Raw genomic sequence first — 16710 nt, 5'->3', positions numbered from 1 at the left:
AAAGTAAAAACAGAATGTTAGAAATGTTAGTTTTTGTTTTTGTTTTTTTTAATTTACTAACACTTTTTGTATTGATATAAATATTCACATACCGTACTTAGTACTTACTTGAAGCACCTTTGCCAGCAATTACAGCCTCCAGTCTTCTTGTAGTATGATGCCACAAGGTTCGCACACCTGGATTTGGGGATTTTCTGCCATTCTTCTTTGCAGATCCTCTCAAGCTCTGTCAGGTTGGATGGAGACTGCCTGTGGACACCGTTTATAGGTCTCTATAGAGAAGTTCGATTGGGTTCAAGTCAGGGTTCTGGCTGGGCCACTCAAGGACATTCACAGAGTTGTCCCTAAACCCCTCTTGTGTTGTCTTGGTTGGTTAGGGTCATTATCTTGTGGGAAGGTGAACCTTCTGCCCGGTCTGAGGTCCCCTGTGCTCTGGATCAGGTTTTCATGAAGATTATCTCTGTACTTTGCTGCATTCAGCTTTTCAACAACGCTGACCAGTCTCCCTGTTCCAGGCACTGAAAAACACCCCACAGCATGATGCTGCCACCACCGTGTTTCACTGTAGGGATGGTATTGGGCAGGTGATGAGCGTTGCCTGGTTTGACCCAGACATAACGCTCAAAATTGAGGCCCAAAGGTTCAATCTAGGTTTCAGCAGACAATCTTGGTCATTTCTCTTACTAAGGTCCTTCTCCCACGATTACTTAGTTTGGTGCGTCAGGCAGCTCCTGGTTGTTCCAAACTTCTTCCATGTAAGAATTATGGAGGCCGCTGGGCTCTTGGGAACTTTCAGTGCAGCAGAATTTTTTCTGTAGCCTTTTTCAGACCTATGTCTCCAAACAATTCTGTCTCTGAGCTCTACAGGCAGTTCTTTCTCATGGCTTGTTTTTTTTGCTCTGATATGTATTGTGAGCTGTGAGATCTTATATGGATAGGGGGGTGTCTTTTAAAATTATGTCTAATCAACTGAATTTACCACAAGTTACTTCAGTCAAGGTGTAGAAGCATTTCAAAGATGATGAAGAGAGAAATGGGAGCCCCCAGAGCTAAATTTCAATTGTCATACCAAAGGGTCAGAAAGCTTGTTGTACTGGACAACATCTTTATATGTGCGTGAAACGTAAAGAGAGATCCTATGCTATGTCATAGGTACATGTGAGACTATCACAGTGGTGTTTGTGATCTCGGACCTCTACTGACGGAGCCCATCATCATGATGCCCTACAGGAGTGCTTACAGGGGTTATCCAGTTTCTTACTATTGTTCAGCAATGAATGTAAATGTTGGTGTGACACTTACTGACCATCTTCATATCTTCTCATGCCCCATTCTGCATTTTCAAGAAGCCCCTTCCCATTTCCCCCCTTTTTATATAACGGTATTGCTGTGTGTGTAATGCCCGTACAGTATATTGTATCCTTAATCATTTTTGTATTATTCTGATTAATAAAACTTTGTTCATTATATTAAAGGCTGAAGAAATGCATCCTGGGTACTCCAAATACAATTACGTCTTTCTGGCAAAGGTAAGAAGAACACTTCGAAGGCCTCATGCACGCTGCTGTCTTACAGATTTGTGTTGTAGGACTATTCTAGCCTTGTAAGGGTCTTTAGTGTTTCTCAGCATTAATATGATTAAACACTTGGTGTGCCCCATGACAATACATATTAGGTAGGTATCCTCCCCTAGACGTATGGAGGCACCATACAGGAGCACTCATCTCTAATCCAAGCTGCAGAGACTGTGTGCTGCTGTAATGCCCAAAAGTTATTGTAACTTGCAGTCAGAAGATTGTACGAGGGGCTGCTGATAAGTTTTTGGCTTTGTGTTCTTTTTTTGTTTCTATGGTAACGAATGTTACATCACATGAAAGCCTTATGTGTCTAATATATGTTTTCAAAATTTTGTGTTTGTAGTTTATGACAACAGTGATCTTGGCACGCAGGAAAACAAAATGGCGGAGTCTAAGGTGATATACACAGCAAATGAGAGCAGAGGAGTGATAAAATTCTTGTTTCTGCAAGGAAAGTCCGCGAAAGATATTTATGGTGATATGTCACAGACATTGGGGGATCAATGCCCTTCATATTCTACAGTTAAGAACTGGGTTGTCGAATTTAAAACGGGCCACTTCAGCACCTATGATGAGGAACGTCCTGGACGACCGAGAGAGGTTGTCATTCCAGAGATCGTCGATGCTGTGCACAACCTCATACTTGAGAATCGGCGAATTTTAGCTAAAGGAATAGCAGACATCATAGGGATTTCTCGTGAACGTGTTTGTGTCATTATCCATGAACATTTGAACATGAAGAAGCTGTCTGCAAAGTGGGTCCCTAAATGTTTGACAAGAGATCAGAAAAGCATGCGAGTGAAAACTTCCCGGTCCATTTGTCAGCATTTCCGGACTGATAAGAACTTCCTGGATCGACTGGTCACTTTGGATGAGACCTGGATTTATTTGTATGACCCTGAAACCAATGAGCAGTCAAAAGAGTGGAGGCACAGTGGTTCTCCTTGCCCAAAGAAGTTCAGGGTGCAAAAATCAGCCACAAAGGTTTTGGCGTCTGTGTTCTGGGATATGGGGCGTGCTGCTAGTGGACTACCTTCAAAATGGTTCCACCATCAATGCAAGGTATTGCATTGAACTTTTGGACCAATTGAAGGCAGCGCTGAAGGCCAAAAGGCGCGGCAAGCTGTCCAAAGGAATCTTTTTCCTGCAAGACAACGCCTCTGCTCACACTGCACAAGCGACCACGGCAAAACTGGTGGAGCTAGCTTCCAGCTGGTTGACCATCCACCTTATTCACCAGATCTAGCTCCCTCTGACTATCATCTGTTTCCAAACCTGAAGAAACACCTCAAGGGTACCAAATTTCACACCATTTCTGATGCCATGGCTGCTACGGATGACTGGTTTGAGGCACAACTGAAATCCTTCTTTTTCCAAGGCGTACAGAACTTAAAATACCGATGTAAGAAGTGTGTTGACATCAGTGGAGAGAATGTGGAATAAATGTAAAGTTTCATCTTCCTATCTCATTTCTTTCTGGGTAAAGCCAAAGACTTATCGGCAGCCCCTCGTATTTCTTTACTGGTTTTTGCTTTATTGGTGTTTTTTGTCTTTCATCCCAGTGCTACAAAGACCTAGGACAGAAAGCTCTTGCACTGAAATACTGTGATGAGGCATCAGGCATGCCATCGGTTACTAAAGAGGTGAGGACTGTCAGAAATATTGTGGTAACACAATTCAATTGTTATTTCAGCAATTGATTTACTGACCTACTCGACTATTTACTGTATTGATTCTCTTGGATAGTTTTTGTGGTAACAATTGATGAGTGAATAACAATCAAACTACAAACGACCACTTGTCCGTTTGTGTGTGTATGATTCTTATGCTCCGCCCCATGTAATGTCATCGCTCCACCCCCTGGTGGCGTTATCGAAGGTCCTACAACATATATAAATCACAGAGTCTGACCGACAGAAGCACAACACAGTTAGGGCTCTTAAAAAGGGGAGGACAAAAATAACAAAATGAGAATACTACTAAACCGCTATTATATCAGACACAACTCATCAGTCCTGACAGAACACACTGACCTACCTCCACCACAGAGGTCCGGTGGGCTGAAGGACCAGTGGTGATGTCACTGCTGTGGGAGGAGCCAAGCTGTGTTTGTCTTGTGTGGGAATCAAGCTACTGTATGTGTGATGTGTGGCGATCATAATGAATGTACCATATAGCAGAGCTGTGTGGCGCATTGCGCCACCAGAAACACTGGTACTATAATTTCCTACACAACTCAGCAGTCCTGAGAGAACACACTTACCTACCTCCACCACAGAGATCCGGTGGGCTAAAGGACCTGTGGTGATGTCAGACCGCTGTGGGAGGAGCCAAACTGTGTTTGTCTTGTGTGGTAATCAAGCTACTGTGTATGTGAATAATGTGCCACCAGAAACACCGGGTCTATCATTTCATAATAATTACTAGTAAAATAGATAAAATTTCCTTTTACATACGCACTACAAGTAGTATCAGTAAGAACTGTTTAATACCGAGCCTCGGTGAGTGCAACTTCTGGAGGATTATAACATGTTTCACCATTGTGGGTCTGACAGACAGATCTGTTTGTGGATGCCAGGAGAATACTTCTTGCTCTAGTATACTGTTCCAACTCCAAGTTTGGTTGACAACAGTGAAACTTTGTAGCTATAGTATACAGTGACATTTTGGGTGGGAACCGTGTGCATCCAACTCTCCTGTTTTTTTAGCATTACCACACGGTTGTGTGCAGGGTTACAACATAAAATGAAATAGTTTGTCACTTTAGAAACAAAGGTGCCAACTACATATACATTGGCCATATATATCATTGCCCTGGATGTGTCATTACTTTAAAATATAAGTACACTTTTTAAAAGTGTTTGACGTGTTATAGGGACATGGCAAAAGTTTTGATCTCTGGGGTCTGGCTGCTAGTACCCCCGCAATCACTAGAAAGAGTCAGCTGAAACGCTCGTCCGAGTGCTGTCACTACTCGCTAGCTGAAGGTGGAATCTTTAGAAAGTCTATGGACTGATATTCAGCTAGCGTGCTTCAGCTGGCTCTTTGTGGTGATCGTGGGAGTCACAGCAGCTGGATCCCCAGCAAACAGAACCTTCCACATGTCCTTGTGACATTTCAAAAGTTTTTAGAAAGCACAGTTGCACCTTAAATGTTTGTCACATCATGATTATAAGGGGTTAGAAGTTTTGTATATTAAAAGGCATTATCCAGGCAGCGCCCACCGGGATACAACGGGGTCGGAGTGGAAGCACTGCTCCGACCCCTATGTAGCAGCTGGCGGTCGTAATTGCAAGTGCAGCTCTCGCTGAAATGAATCGGAGCTGTGCTTGTAATCACAGGATGGGGTCCCATTGATTTCAATAAGCACTGCACTTGTAATTGCTAGTACTGACCGCTACACGAATTTTAGCTGTCAAATCACACCAAGTTCCTTCCCTGGAGCAACACTCGTTTGAAGTTGGAAGCATGCTTCACTTCTTGGTATTTCATCCACGTAGAATAAGTGATGCTTCATTTCCACGGGTCGACTATCAGCTAAACGATCTGCACAAGCGGGTGACGTCACCGCTAGTTGTACGCGCTCGTGCAGAACACATAGACAGGCAGATCACCACTGAGTATCCATCACTTCTTGCTAACTTCTCTCTCAGCACTTTACATTGTTTGTGAAACTATGAGCGGAGAGTGTTTAGACGCAGCGAGAAGTGAGCAAACCAGCGAGGATTTTTATGCTGGTTGAAGCTGAGCGACAAATGAAAAGTAAACTAATAGTAAGCGATGGCTTTGCATTTAGACGTAATGATTATCACGTATTTTTGTTTGTTTGAATGAATTTTTACAACAGTCATTATGTGTAAATGGCCCTTAAGATATATTATCGTCCCCTACTTACCAGTCACAGATGATTTGGGGTTATTTTGCCCATCTATTCACCACTTGTGCTTCAGGACACTCATCAACTACACAACTCAAGTGTTTACCAGCATCTGGATCACAGAGCTGCGGCTCACAAACAAATCTTACATTATCCTTACCCCAGTCTGTAATGGGTTAAATGTATCCAAATCCATTTACCTGAAGGAAATAAATACCTTATTATACCGCCCTATTATTTACTATTGCAAGATAACTGCTATAATAGCTATAAAGACACAATTATTATTCCATATGCTGTACATGTATATGCGTTAGGTGCAGCATGCATCCCCATTATTCTAGCGCACTGTATGTAGCTCAGATAATTACATGGCGGTACTGGATATAATGTCTTATGTATTGAGCGCTGTTTACTTGTCTGATATCAGTAGACAATCATATGATGCGAACGCAGAGAGGCTGCAGACACGCAGAGCAGCAATAGCTGTGTTGTTCAGGTTAGACCATACTCAATATTAACGCACTGTAAATTTACGGCGCCTGGTCTTACGCTTAAAGCTTAGCCATATGTTAAATTATGGCGGCGCTTTAAGCCTCTGCAATCAATCAGAGGCAGGAACGGGTTATCAACTGTTTGTGACAGCTGATAACCCAGAGGAGAAGGCAGGAGGGGTATTTAATCCTTTCTGCCTTCTGCTTCCCCGAGTACACAGTGCTCAATGAGCGCTGTGTACTAGAAAGTGAAAGTAAAGTGTAACTTTCACTCCGGCAGGCATATTTTTATATTCCACAACACTTCTGCTCGACCCAACCCAAACAACAAATCACTGTGAATCAGCCAACCCAAACAACCAATCAGGTTGCGAATCGAGCAGAAGTGTTGTGGAATATAAATATATGCCTCTGGGAGCCGGGGGGTCACGTGATCACCGGGGTTCCCCGCTACTGAAGACCTGGAGGGTCATACTAGACCCTGGCCAGCTCTGCCAGTGAGTATTGTCACTGCAGGGGTTGTTTTCCCCTGTAACTGGGGCTCCTATGGATGCCCAAGCTACAGTGGGAAAGTGTCAAATAAAGAAATTTAAAAAAAAACACGTGAATGTCCCCCAGAGGTCTTACATGACGTCATGGGGTACATAAATAGTAAAAACATAATTATATACATCAGTAAAACAAAATTCCAGAATAAAACAACAATACATACATAAGAAAGAAAATAACCCAAAACCGACGCCAGCCTAAAATGTTGCTATAATCGCCCTGTAATCCAAAACCATACATATTATATATCAAAACAACTGAAACAAAATGAAGAATCCGTTCCCATACTTTATTTTAGTGTAAATATACTAATTTTAAAAAGTAACTAAAAATGTTAAAAAAATCTTTTTTTTTTTACTTTTTACTCCCAATAAAAAAACGGAAGCAAAAGTCAGTGAAAAAGATATTTAAAAAATAGCCCTATATGTCAAAGAAAAAAAACACAGCAAAAATAATTTTGATAGCTGAAGGAAAAAAATAGGGCAGTAAAACCACCACATGGGTAAAATGTGTGTGGTCCTTAAAAGTGTGTGGTCCTTAAGGTACAAACAGCCTGGTCCTTAAGGGGTTAATAGATAGAAGTACTGACTAGAGTAAACGGCATACAGTGCATGGCAGAGACATTATATCAAGTCTACTTACTATACACGGGCTATGTGCTCAGTTATTTGAGCTTCACAGAGTGCATAGAACAATGTGTATAATAATATACAATAAAGAAACGCCCATATAAAATGAAAATGGTTTCGCGGATGATGATCCAATTTTAGACACGAACTGTGGAAGAAGGGAGAAATCTGATAGACCGTATTACCAGCATGACAGCCATCTTGGATGCAACTTCAGTTTTTCCGATGGGGAAGTAGATGTGTGACACATCATATTGGTAGACCATTTCACCAGAAAAACAATGGTGTGTTTTATATTACTGTAAAAGCATTTGCTCTCTTGTTAAAACAGTGAATGTTATTCTGTACAGGCGATGTGATTGATGGTGTTATGCCAAGCAGAACGTGTTGAGATTAACTTAATTTCAAAACAAATGTCATTGCAGAAGATTTCAACCAATGCCACCCAAACAGGCCTCCAATTACCCAAAGTGCAGTTGACAAACTTCTTTGTAAAATTCTGTTCTATTGCCAATAAATCGAAAGCTGGGCTACCAATAACCACTATTGATGTAGCAGCAGCAATCACATTGTGGGCTCTTGCTGAACGAGGCCAAAACAGTATCACTCATCATCTGTCTCAAGAATATGGGGTTAGCCATACCACAATCAGCAAATGTTGTCTACCCGTATAGGGCATCCTTACAAAACTGAGATACGGCAACATCTGACTGAGGACGACCCAGACCATCAGATACAGTTTGAAACATTTGGAACAGCAGATTCAAATAAATTCTCGTCTTCCCTATCAGGTGCTCTTTAGTGACTAAGCAAATTTGACAAAAAGTTGGCAACTTCACTGTGGGTAGTAGGAGGCCTGTTTAGGTGGCATTGGTGAAATGTTCTGTAATTACACATGCGCTTTGTTCACTGGAAATATGGAAGATCCCAACACATTGGGCTTCAGATAACGCCGTCATTCACATTGCCTGTACAGAATAAAAATCACTGTTTTAACAAGAGAACAAATGACATTATGCGAATATCAATATCAGATTGGTGGGTATTGGAATCCCAGCCACTCCGTTGATTAGCTGACTGAAGGGTCCACAGGGCTCAAACAAGTGACATGTCCCCTTCAGTATTTTACCAGCCATATCACCATACATTGTAGTGGCTGTGCCTGGTACTGCAGCTCAGTTGCGGTTGAAAGGAATTTATCAGGTCCTATTAGCCCCATAAACTGACGTTATCGGCTCATAGGAGTTAAATCACTGGATCAGAGGTTGTGACCGTCATACTTGCTCAATGTTTCCGCTGCTGTCCGCTTGCAAAACCACGTTAGCAGACATCATTTGGACTACATAGGCACATGCACATAAATAGAGCACTGGCTCTGTCATTATGTGTGCATGCGCCTATGTAATCCATGGGATGTTTGGAGGCTCTGCAAGCAGACAGTTGGGTAAGGCTGAGGAAGGCAAGTGTGAACCGAGAGCAAGGCAGGTGGTTTGGTCTCCGCAACCAGAAAGGACGCACACAGGGTGGTCAAGTTAAGAAAAATGTATTTACTACAAGTTAATAAAGGCAAGTTAATGATAAAAGAACAGGAATAAGGACAAGCAAAATACACAGTATAGTTGGAACAATTCAAGTTAGATTTCACAATATATTCCACGGTTACTATGTCCACCTCCACAGCACGGACACTGAAAGAACAATAGTCCCAAAACTATCCCTAACTGACCCTAACTTCACATTTGGGTGCGCACCCCTCTTACCAGCAGTTACCGTCCGGTACTCAACAGCACTGCCAGTCTTTAGCTTTGGTGGCAATGTCCACAGCCACAATGTCAGTATTACTGGTTAGCCACTGGGCACAGTCCTTTCAGCATGGCTCCACTGAACATACTGTCTCTTTACACTCTGTCTGCCTCTGGACTGAATTACACACAGGTTAGCTGCACAGGAAAGTCCTCTAAGATCTCCACACACTCTCCATGCAGCACAGACACTTGGTTTTCTCTCTGCAAAGATGGCTGCTGCTCTCTGTGTGTCGTCACATCCTGCTTCCTTCTCATACTGGCAGGCTGACCTCATAGGGGTGTGTCCCTCCAGCATCACATTCCCAGTGCAGGGGCTGCTGACCAGAATCACAGAAACACATATACACTCAACTTTAACACAGTATAAACAAATGAAACTTGGCACATCATTGGGCTGTATATTAGGACAAGTATATGCACAGAAGCAGCACTCCTATTGCCATAAGGCTGGGACACAGTCTGTATATTACACAAGTATGATGGGGACATCCTCTGATCCAACCCTTCAGCTCCTGTAAGTCCACAACAAGTGTATTACCACAGCTAAACAAGTATATAGCTTTGGATTTCTGCAATGGTTTTTGAGGCAGAATCCGTATAGAAAAATCGGACGTGGATTTCACCCATGTAAAAATGCCCTTATCCTGATGGCCTATTCTACAGATAGGCTGCCAGTATTGCAGTCCTGGAAAACCTCTGGAGACTCAGGATGTTACAATTGCTAAAATATTGTTTGGGTTTTAAAGTGAATCATTCACAAATACTGAAATGTCACATTTATTTCTACAAGGACCAGCATTAAAATCTGGGCTATAGATGCTATATTAATGTGCGCACATCTACCATGTAGGAATTGTTTTATATCGACAATGTGTTGATAAGCTCTTAGAAAGCAGTTTAATAGTAGCCACAAAAAGTTTGTCTAGGAATGTGATTCCAGAAGTAGACAGCCTTGCACACATACTGCATTAGGGCTCTTTCATGTGAGCGCATAAACAGCTGTTTTCTACAGTAGACCGATATACGCCATCATCTCAGGCATTGGTTTCCAATGCATCAGTTCACACGGGCGAATATACGGCGCGTAAATACGTGGACCGTGAAAATTGGAATATACGCGACCGAAAAATGCGCCAACGCATATACAGCAGGCAAAACTAGTTCTGGAACTATCTTTTGCCCAATATACAGCAGTACCTCCCATAGACTCCTATGGAAGCTGGACAAAGAAAGGGAGGGGAAGGCATTTTAGCAGCGTCCAACATGACGAAAAGCTTACAGGTGCCTCTATATATTCATTGGAAGGCACCCTGAGGATTTTGGCAAAGCGAACGTTATCCAGGGTGTGACTCCATTTTTTTTGCTAAAAAACATCGCTCCCGCTCATGTGAATGGGAGAGAAAACACTTGTCGTGAGCGCAGAAAAACGTCCGTTCCTGCACTTTTACGCCCCGGCCAAGAAAACGTAAAAGCGCATATGGCTGTGTGAAACAGCCCTTAACTTCAGCTTTACAGGTAGGGCTGCTTTTAGACAAGCCAATTCTCGTTTGAATGAGCCAGTAACATCACTGTTAGCTCGTACGCTCTCGAGCAGCCGGTTTAGACAGCAGATACATTGTTGGCTCATTTCCACAAGAGTGTTTCACGTTTGCTGTATAAGTGACCGAGAACGACTGTACAAGCACCGATTAATCCAAACAATAGGCAAGCGAGCCAATTATGCTTTTTATGTCTGCATAAAATGAGCATAAGGGTGCATTCACATGAACGTATATCGGCTCGGTTTTCACGCCGAGCCGATATACGTTGTCCTCATCTGCAGGGGGGGGGAGGATGGAAGAGCCAGGAGCAGGAACTGAGCTCCCGCCCCCTCTCTGCCTCCTCTCCGCCCCTCTGCACTATTTGCAATGGGGAGAGGCGGGACGGGGGCGGGGATAATTCTCGGAACACCCCCGCCCCACCTCCTTTCATTGCAAATAGTGCAGAGGGGCGGAGAGGGGGCGGGAGCTCAGCTCCTACTCCTGGCTCTTGCATCCTTCCCCCCTGCAGAGGAGGACGACGTATATCGGCTCGGCGTGAAAACCGAGCCGATATACGTACGTGTAAATGCAGCCTAAAAGTGAACAGTTTAGGCCTAACAATTATCGCTCCCTTTCACTCGTTTTAATGATTTCTGAACAATAATCGTTCTGTGTAAAAGCACCTTTAGGCCTCCCTCACACAGGGCGTTTGCAGAAACGCAGCGTTTTTCAACGCTGCGTTACTGCAGATTCCGCCCCGTTTCAGCAGCGCTGGCATACTTTATGCCAGCTTTTTGGCTGCGTTTTCAGCTCGGCTGAAAACGCAGCCAAGAATGCTTAAAAGAGTCCGGGTTGCGGCCGCTGGTCTCTGCCGCTGATCCAGGCTTCCTCGGCACTCCCAAGTCTATTGCCGGAGGCCAGGTTTGAGAACCCCGGCTCCGGCAATAGAGTGCTGTGATTGGTTGTCGGTGCTTGCTCGATGCCCAATCACAGCCCTTCATTGACTGTCTCAGCCAATCAGAGCTTGCCGGCGCTGATTGGCTGAGACAGTCAATGAAGGGCTGTGATTGGGCATCGACCGTGCCGATAACCAATCACAGCACTCTATTGCCGGAGGCGGGGTTCTCAAACCTGGCCTAGGGCAATAGACTTGTGAATGCAGGGGAAGCCCGAATCAGCGGCAGAGACCAGCGGCCGCGACCCGGACTGCAGCGGCTAGGTGAGTATTCCTTTCTTTTTTTTCTCTACCTAGCTGGGACTGATTTTAAGGGTAGGGCTTCTATTGCAAGCCCTCACCCCGAAAATCGGAGAGCGGTTAACGCTGCCAAAAACGCGGCACCAAGTGTTGCCGCGTTTTCAGCAGTGCTAAAACCGCTGCCCATTCATTTCAATGGGCGACGCAGGGCTGAAAACGCCCCAAAATAGAACATGCATCGCTGTCAAAGCGCAGCATTGGAAGGCGCTGCGTTTTCAGCCCTGTGTGAGCAGCCCCATTGAAATGAATGGGAGTGTTGTACAGCGTTTAGCGCTGGGCTGAAAAGGCAGCGCTAAACGCTGTATAAAACGCCCTGTGTGAGGGAGGCCTAACTTGTAACATATCTGTACAGCACTTAGCTCTGTTGAGGAGCTTTTACTATGGAAAGAATACATTTCTAATTTTTATTAATCAATTCTTAGATGAATGATGTAACCCAGAAGCTAGAACTCAAAGTCTTCTTGGGTGGTGACAGACTTCATTAAATGTTTAGCTTGTAATTTCAGGCTGGGAGGCATAAGGATTAAAAACACGTTTCTTATTTTTTCGTGTGGTTTTCTGCTTGATACATTCAGTAATTTTGAAAAGAAATGGTGTCTATTTTCACGCTGCATTAATGACTTCCACTAAGGCTAAATGGTAGCAGAAAAATATCTAAATCAGACATTTGGAAAGTCTTAAATTTAGTGTATTGACAGCAGGATTTAAAAAATTGTCTGCTTTCTTTCAAAAAACAGTGCCTCACCTTTCCATAGGTTGTCTGTGGGTATTGCAGATCAGCTCCATTCACTTTAATGGAGCTTCAATACCAGACATAACCTGTGGATAGAAGTGGCACTGTTCATAGTAGAAGGCAGGTGGGTGAGTACGCGCTGCTCTCTGCAGGCGCTCGGGTCGGGTCCCACGGTGAGAATCCTCACAGCCGGATCCGACCCGCCCGTCTGCAGGCAGCCTAAGGCCTTATGTCCACAGGGAAAATCAGGCCCGCCACGGATTCTTCATGGAGAATCCTGCAGCAGGTCCCTCCTTTCCCGGGGACATGAGGCTAAAAATAAGAATAAACTCACCTGTCCGGACGCTGCGGATCTTCCCTCCGTCGCGGCCGAATCTTCTGTCTTCGGCCCAGCGGATGTGCTCGGCACGCCGGCAACGTGCCGGGCACATCTGCCCGGCCGAAGAAAGAAGATTCGGACACGACGGGGGGGAAGATCCGCAGCGTCCGGACAGGTGAGTTTAATTCTGCTGCGGGTCTCCTGCGGATCCGGACGGCTTCCATAGGCCTCAATAGAAGCCTGCGGGAGCCATCCCCGCGGGAGACCAGCACGAAAATGGAGCACGTCCGTTTTTTTTTCCCGCACGCGCATCCGCGCCTGACGGGAAAAATTACATCTGCAGGTATTTAACTACCTGCAGGTGTCCAACGCATCCCTATGGGGCGCGGATCCGCATGCGGGAGAAACGCTGCGGATTTAAAGCCCGTGGACATGAGGCCTTATACTGCTGAGCTCTGCTCCCTTGTGACATCATTGCAGGTCCTGATTCAGTTATTATCTAGCCAGCATCCAGTTCCACTTCTCTTCTCCTGCTGCCCCTTTCTGCTAGGTGGCGCCACATGAGGCAGGAAGCTCATCCTGCCTCATGGATGGAACGCCCCTGGGTCTGCACATATATTAGGGAATAGTGTGTACTTTGCTTTAACTATCATTGCTAGTGGGGATTTTTTATGATGGAGTATGGCAGCAAAGTATGTGAATCTGTCCAGCGAGCTGCTGCTGCTCACAACTCCACACTTTTTGTAGCAGCTGTTCTGAGGATTGCAGCTTTGTTCCATTGAAGTGACTGAGACTAATCTGCAATACTCAGAACAGCCAGTACTAAAAGTACAGAGTTTTGATCAACAGCATCTTGCTGGACAAATGTAAACATTAAAGAGGCTTCGTGCGAGCAATTTTAAAAACTCAAATAGCATATTGACCCTGTTAAGTCCTGTTTTTTGTTTTTTTTTCTCTTCATTGTAGGATATTGATGCCCAGAAAGATTTGGAAGCTTTGACTGAATCCCTGGCGCAGTGAGACGAACACATTCCGAATAACTATTTATCACTAAGGATAAAATAAACCTCTGATACATCATGCAAATAATGATTTTTTTTTTGTCCAAAATCGTTGTTTAATTTTAGATTTTGACCTAAACTTCCATGACCAGGTTCAGAAAACTGATTTTGAGGTTATTTCAGTGACTGGCTATGTAAAGCTAAACAATTATTTAAATTTTTTTCTGTTAATTATTTTAATTAGCAATTTTACACTTTGTCGGTGGCTACATATTTGTCTCCATGGTAACAATATAAAGTAATAACAGTGCAGTCACCTGTCTGTTAATTCACGGACCGTATGTGAAATTTGGCGAATGTTGCCATTTGTTCATTGTGAGGGATAAGATTTTTTTTTTAAGTCTTTCCCCCCATCCACCAAGAAGCTGCCTACACACAATTATGCAGATTATACATATTATATTTTTATTAAGCTGGTGCCTATGTGATGTTAAAGGGGTTTTCTGAGATAAATTCATTTTTTAAACTGTCATTGGTAAAAAAAAAAAAAAAATTTAAATTATAAAATAGACTAGACTACACTCAGCCGTCCCCGCAGCTTCAGCTGCTCTATAAAGATTTGCTCAGTCTATGGAGTACAGCATGAGCTTCCTGCCTACAGGTCCAGCTGCAATAGTTTTGAAACAAACCAAAATTCTCTAATTAGATATGTTAAGGAAAATATGGCTAGTAATTTCTACATAATTTTACTTTTTCATCTAAAAATGGGGACTGAATGATTCTAGTTTGAACGAACCAACGATTTATCTGCCTGTCTAAACAGGCTGCACAAGTGTGAGCGAGTCAGCGGTGACCTCACTCGCTCGTTCAAACGAGAAACGGCTCATGTAACAGGACCCTTAGGGCTCCTTCACACGGGTCTTTTTTGTATCAGGTTTTTGCTAGCCAAAAGCAGGAGTGGGTCCAAAATATGGAAGAAATGCAAATCTTTCCATCATACTTTCTCTCTGTAAGTTCTACTCCTGGTTTTGGCTCGTAAAAAAATGATACAAAAAGGCCTGTGTGAAGGAGGCCCTACTCATATACGCCAAGACAGTTAGACTGTTTCCCATTATCTGTTCCTTCATGCTTGCTGTCATACTGGTGTCCTACAACTATGTTCTGCTCATCCTACAGTGATGAGCATTGTTTGATAACAGAATAACTTGGCGTTTAATTCAGTTCTATATTCCGTACAATGTCCTTTTTGGAAATCTCTTCTAAAAACCCGATTATACACAATTCTAATTTAACATGCAAACATGTTCGTGTTAAAGCATGTTATTTGGGGGGGAAAGGGTGTGATTCTCAGTTTTCTAACCTGTCTAAAAAAAAAAGGATTAAGTCTGTGTGATTTTTGACTGTGGTTGGCAACCCTTGTGGTCACACACCCTTCTATCCCCCTTTACATCTTGCTGGCACACTGGCAGATTAGCACATAGTGAATGACTGACAGATGGATCAAGAAGATCAAACTACAAAGAATTTGTCTGTATTTTGAAGATGAACATAGCCTTTAACATGTTTTGTTTTGGTTTTTTTAAAGATGATATTGAAATTTTAGATTTTAGTACTAATTAACATGCATAAAACTGCATACGTACATTATTAACTCGAAGTTTGTACTTTTAACCCCTTAAGGACACGGCCTATTTTGGCTATAATGACACAACGACTTTTTGGGGATTTTAATCTTCACTTCTCAAAAGCAATAACTTTATTTTTCTGTGGACATGGCCATATGAGGGCTTGTTTTTTTGTGAGGCGAGCTGTAGTTTTTTTTTTTGTTTTTTTTTTGTACCATATTTTTAGGTACATATGAAGTATGGTAAAACTTTTTCTAGTAATTTTTTCTTTGAAGGGCTGGGAGAAAAACACAAATGTATTGTACGGTTTGTTACCGATACGATGATATGAAATGTGTTTTTTGTTTTTTTTTAATTTCTGATAATTTTTTTATAGAAAGAGGAAAATGTGCAAAAAGGTTTTCTTTTCCTCAGTTTTTTTTTACCTTTTTTTAAAATATCTTTTGTAGGGAATTTGAATCAGAAAAGTTATAATTACTTTGATAATGCATTGCAGTTCTTCTGTATTGCAATCCGTTATCGCTTACAATAGCGATCATAGACCCTGGCAGACTTAGATGCCATTGTCTGGTGTCTGGTAACCCATCATCCCTCCGCGATTACACAGTAGAAGACCTATGGCGTAACAGAAGGAGCATGCTCCCTCTGTGAATCCTTTACATGCCACTATTTACATTGATTGCAGCATGTAAAGGGGTTAACAGTGGGGATCGGCATTCTCACCAATCCCCACTTTTGCAGCAGGAGGCTGGCTGTCAGTCACAGCAGCAGGAGGCTGGCTGTCAGTCACAGCAGGCTCCAACTGTAGGATGGCACATGCTCACTTCTGAGCCCGTGACAACCACAGAATGTAAGTTACACCCTGTTGCATTAAGTACCGTGTGCCCAAGATGTAAACTTGTGTCCTGTGGCGTTAAGGAGTTAAGTCTGTATATACTGATATACCTTTCATTCAGAAATGTAAGGATTAATGTACTGTATAAGCAATACTTATGACATATATTGAAAAAGCATAATAAAATTATTTTGTGCTAAATGCTTGTCTTCCTTCATGAGTCAGTTTACTATGTGAAATACCTAGGTTATATTTTATGAAAGCAAATAGAAGTGGGGAACATAGACCTAACACTGCATTTTTAGTCAACTTGTATTACCATAATAGTCAATATTGTTACTAGGAAAAATTTAAATCACTTTATCTACCTTCTTTTTAATTAGTTGTCTGCTGCTGTTATCATGTGAAGTCAGTCTCTAGTAACAGATAACACAAAACACAAGGAATGAAGGGAAGTGATGACTTACGCTACCCATAGAGGTCAATGGAGA

General features: G+C 42.9%; 1 protein-coding gene across 2 annotated transcripts in view; it reads left to right on the top strand.

Moving 5' to 3' along the window:
* Positions 1 to 16395, top strand: part of LOC136620827 (regulator of microtubule dynamics protein 2-like) — a 125778-nt gene extending 109383 nt beyond the window's left edge. For both annotated transcript variants that reach the window (XM_066595828.1, XM_066595830.1), the window contains exons 9-11: positions 1476 to 1529; positions 3140 to 3220; positions 13725 to 16395. In XM_066595828.1, coding sequence (XP_066451925.1) covers positions 1476 to 1529; positions 3140 to 3220; positions 13725 to 13778 — 189 coding nt within the window. In that variant the 3' untranslated portion in view covers positions 13779 to 16395. The remainder of the gene's footprint in view (positions 1 to 1475; positions 1530 to 3139; positions 3221 to 13724) is intronic.
* Positions 16396 to 16710: the final 315 nt, after the last annotated feature.

The sequence above is a fragment of the Eleutherodactylus coqui genome, chromosome 3, assembly GCF_035609145.1.
Source record: "Eleutherodactylus coqui strain aEleCoq1 chromosome 3, aEleCoq1.hap1, whole genome shotgun sequence".
NCBI lineage: Eukaryota > Metazoa > Chordata > Amphibia > Anura > Eleutherodactylidae > Eleutherodactylus > Eleutherodactylus coqui.
This window is presented reverse-complemented; position numbering and strand designations above follow the sequence as displayed.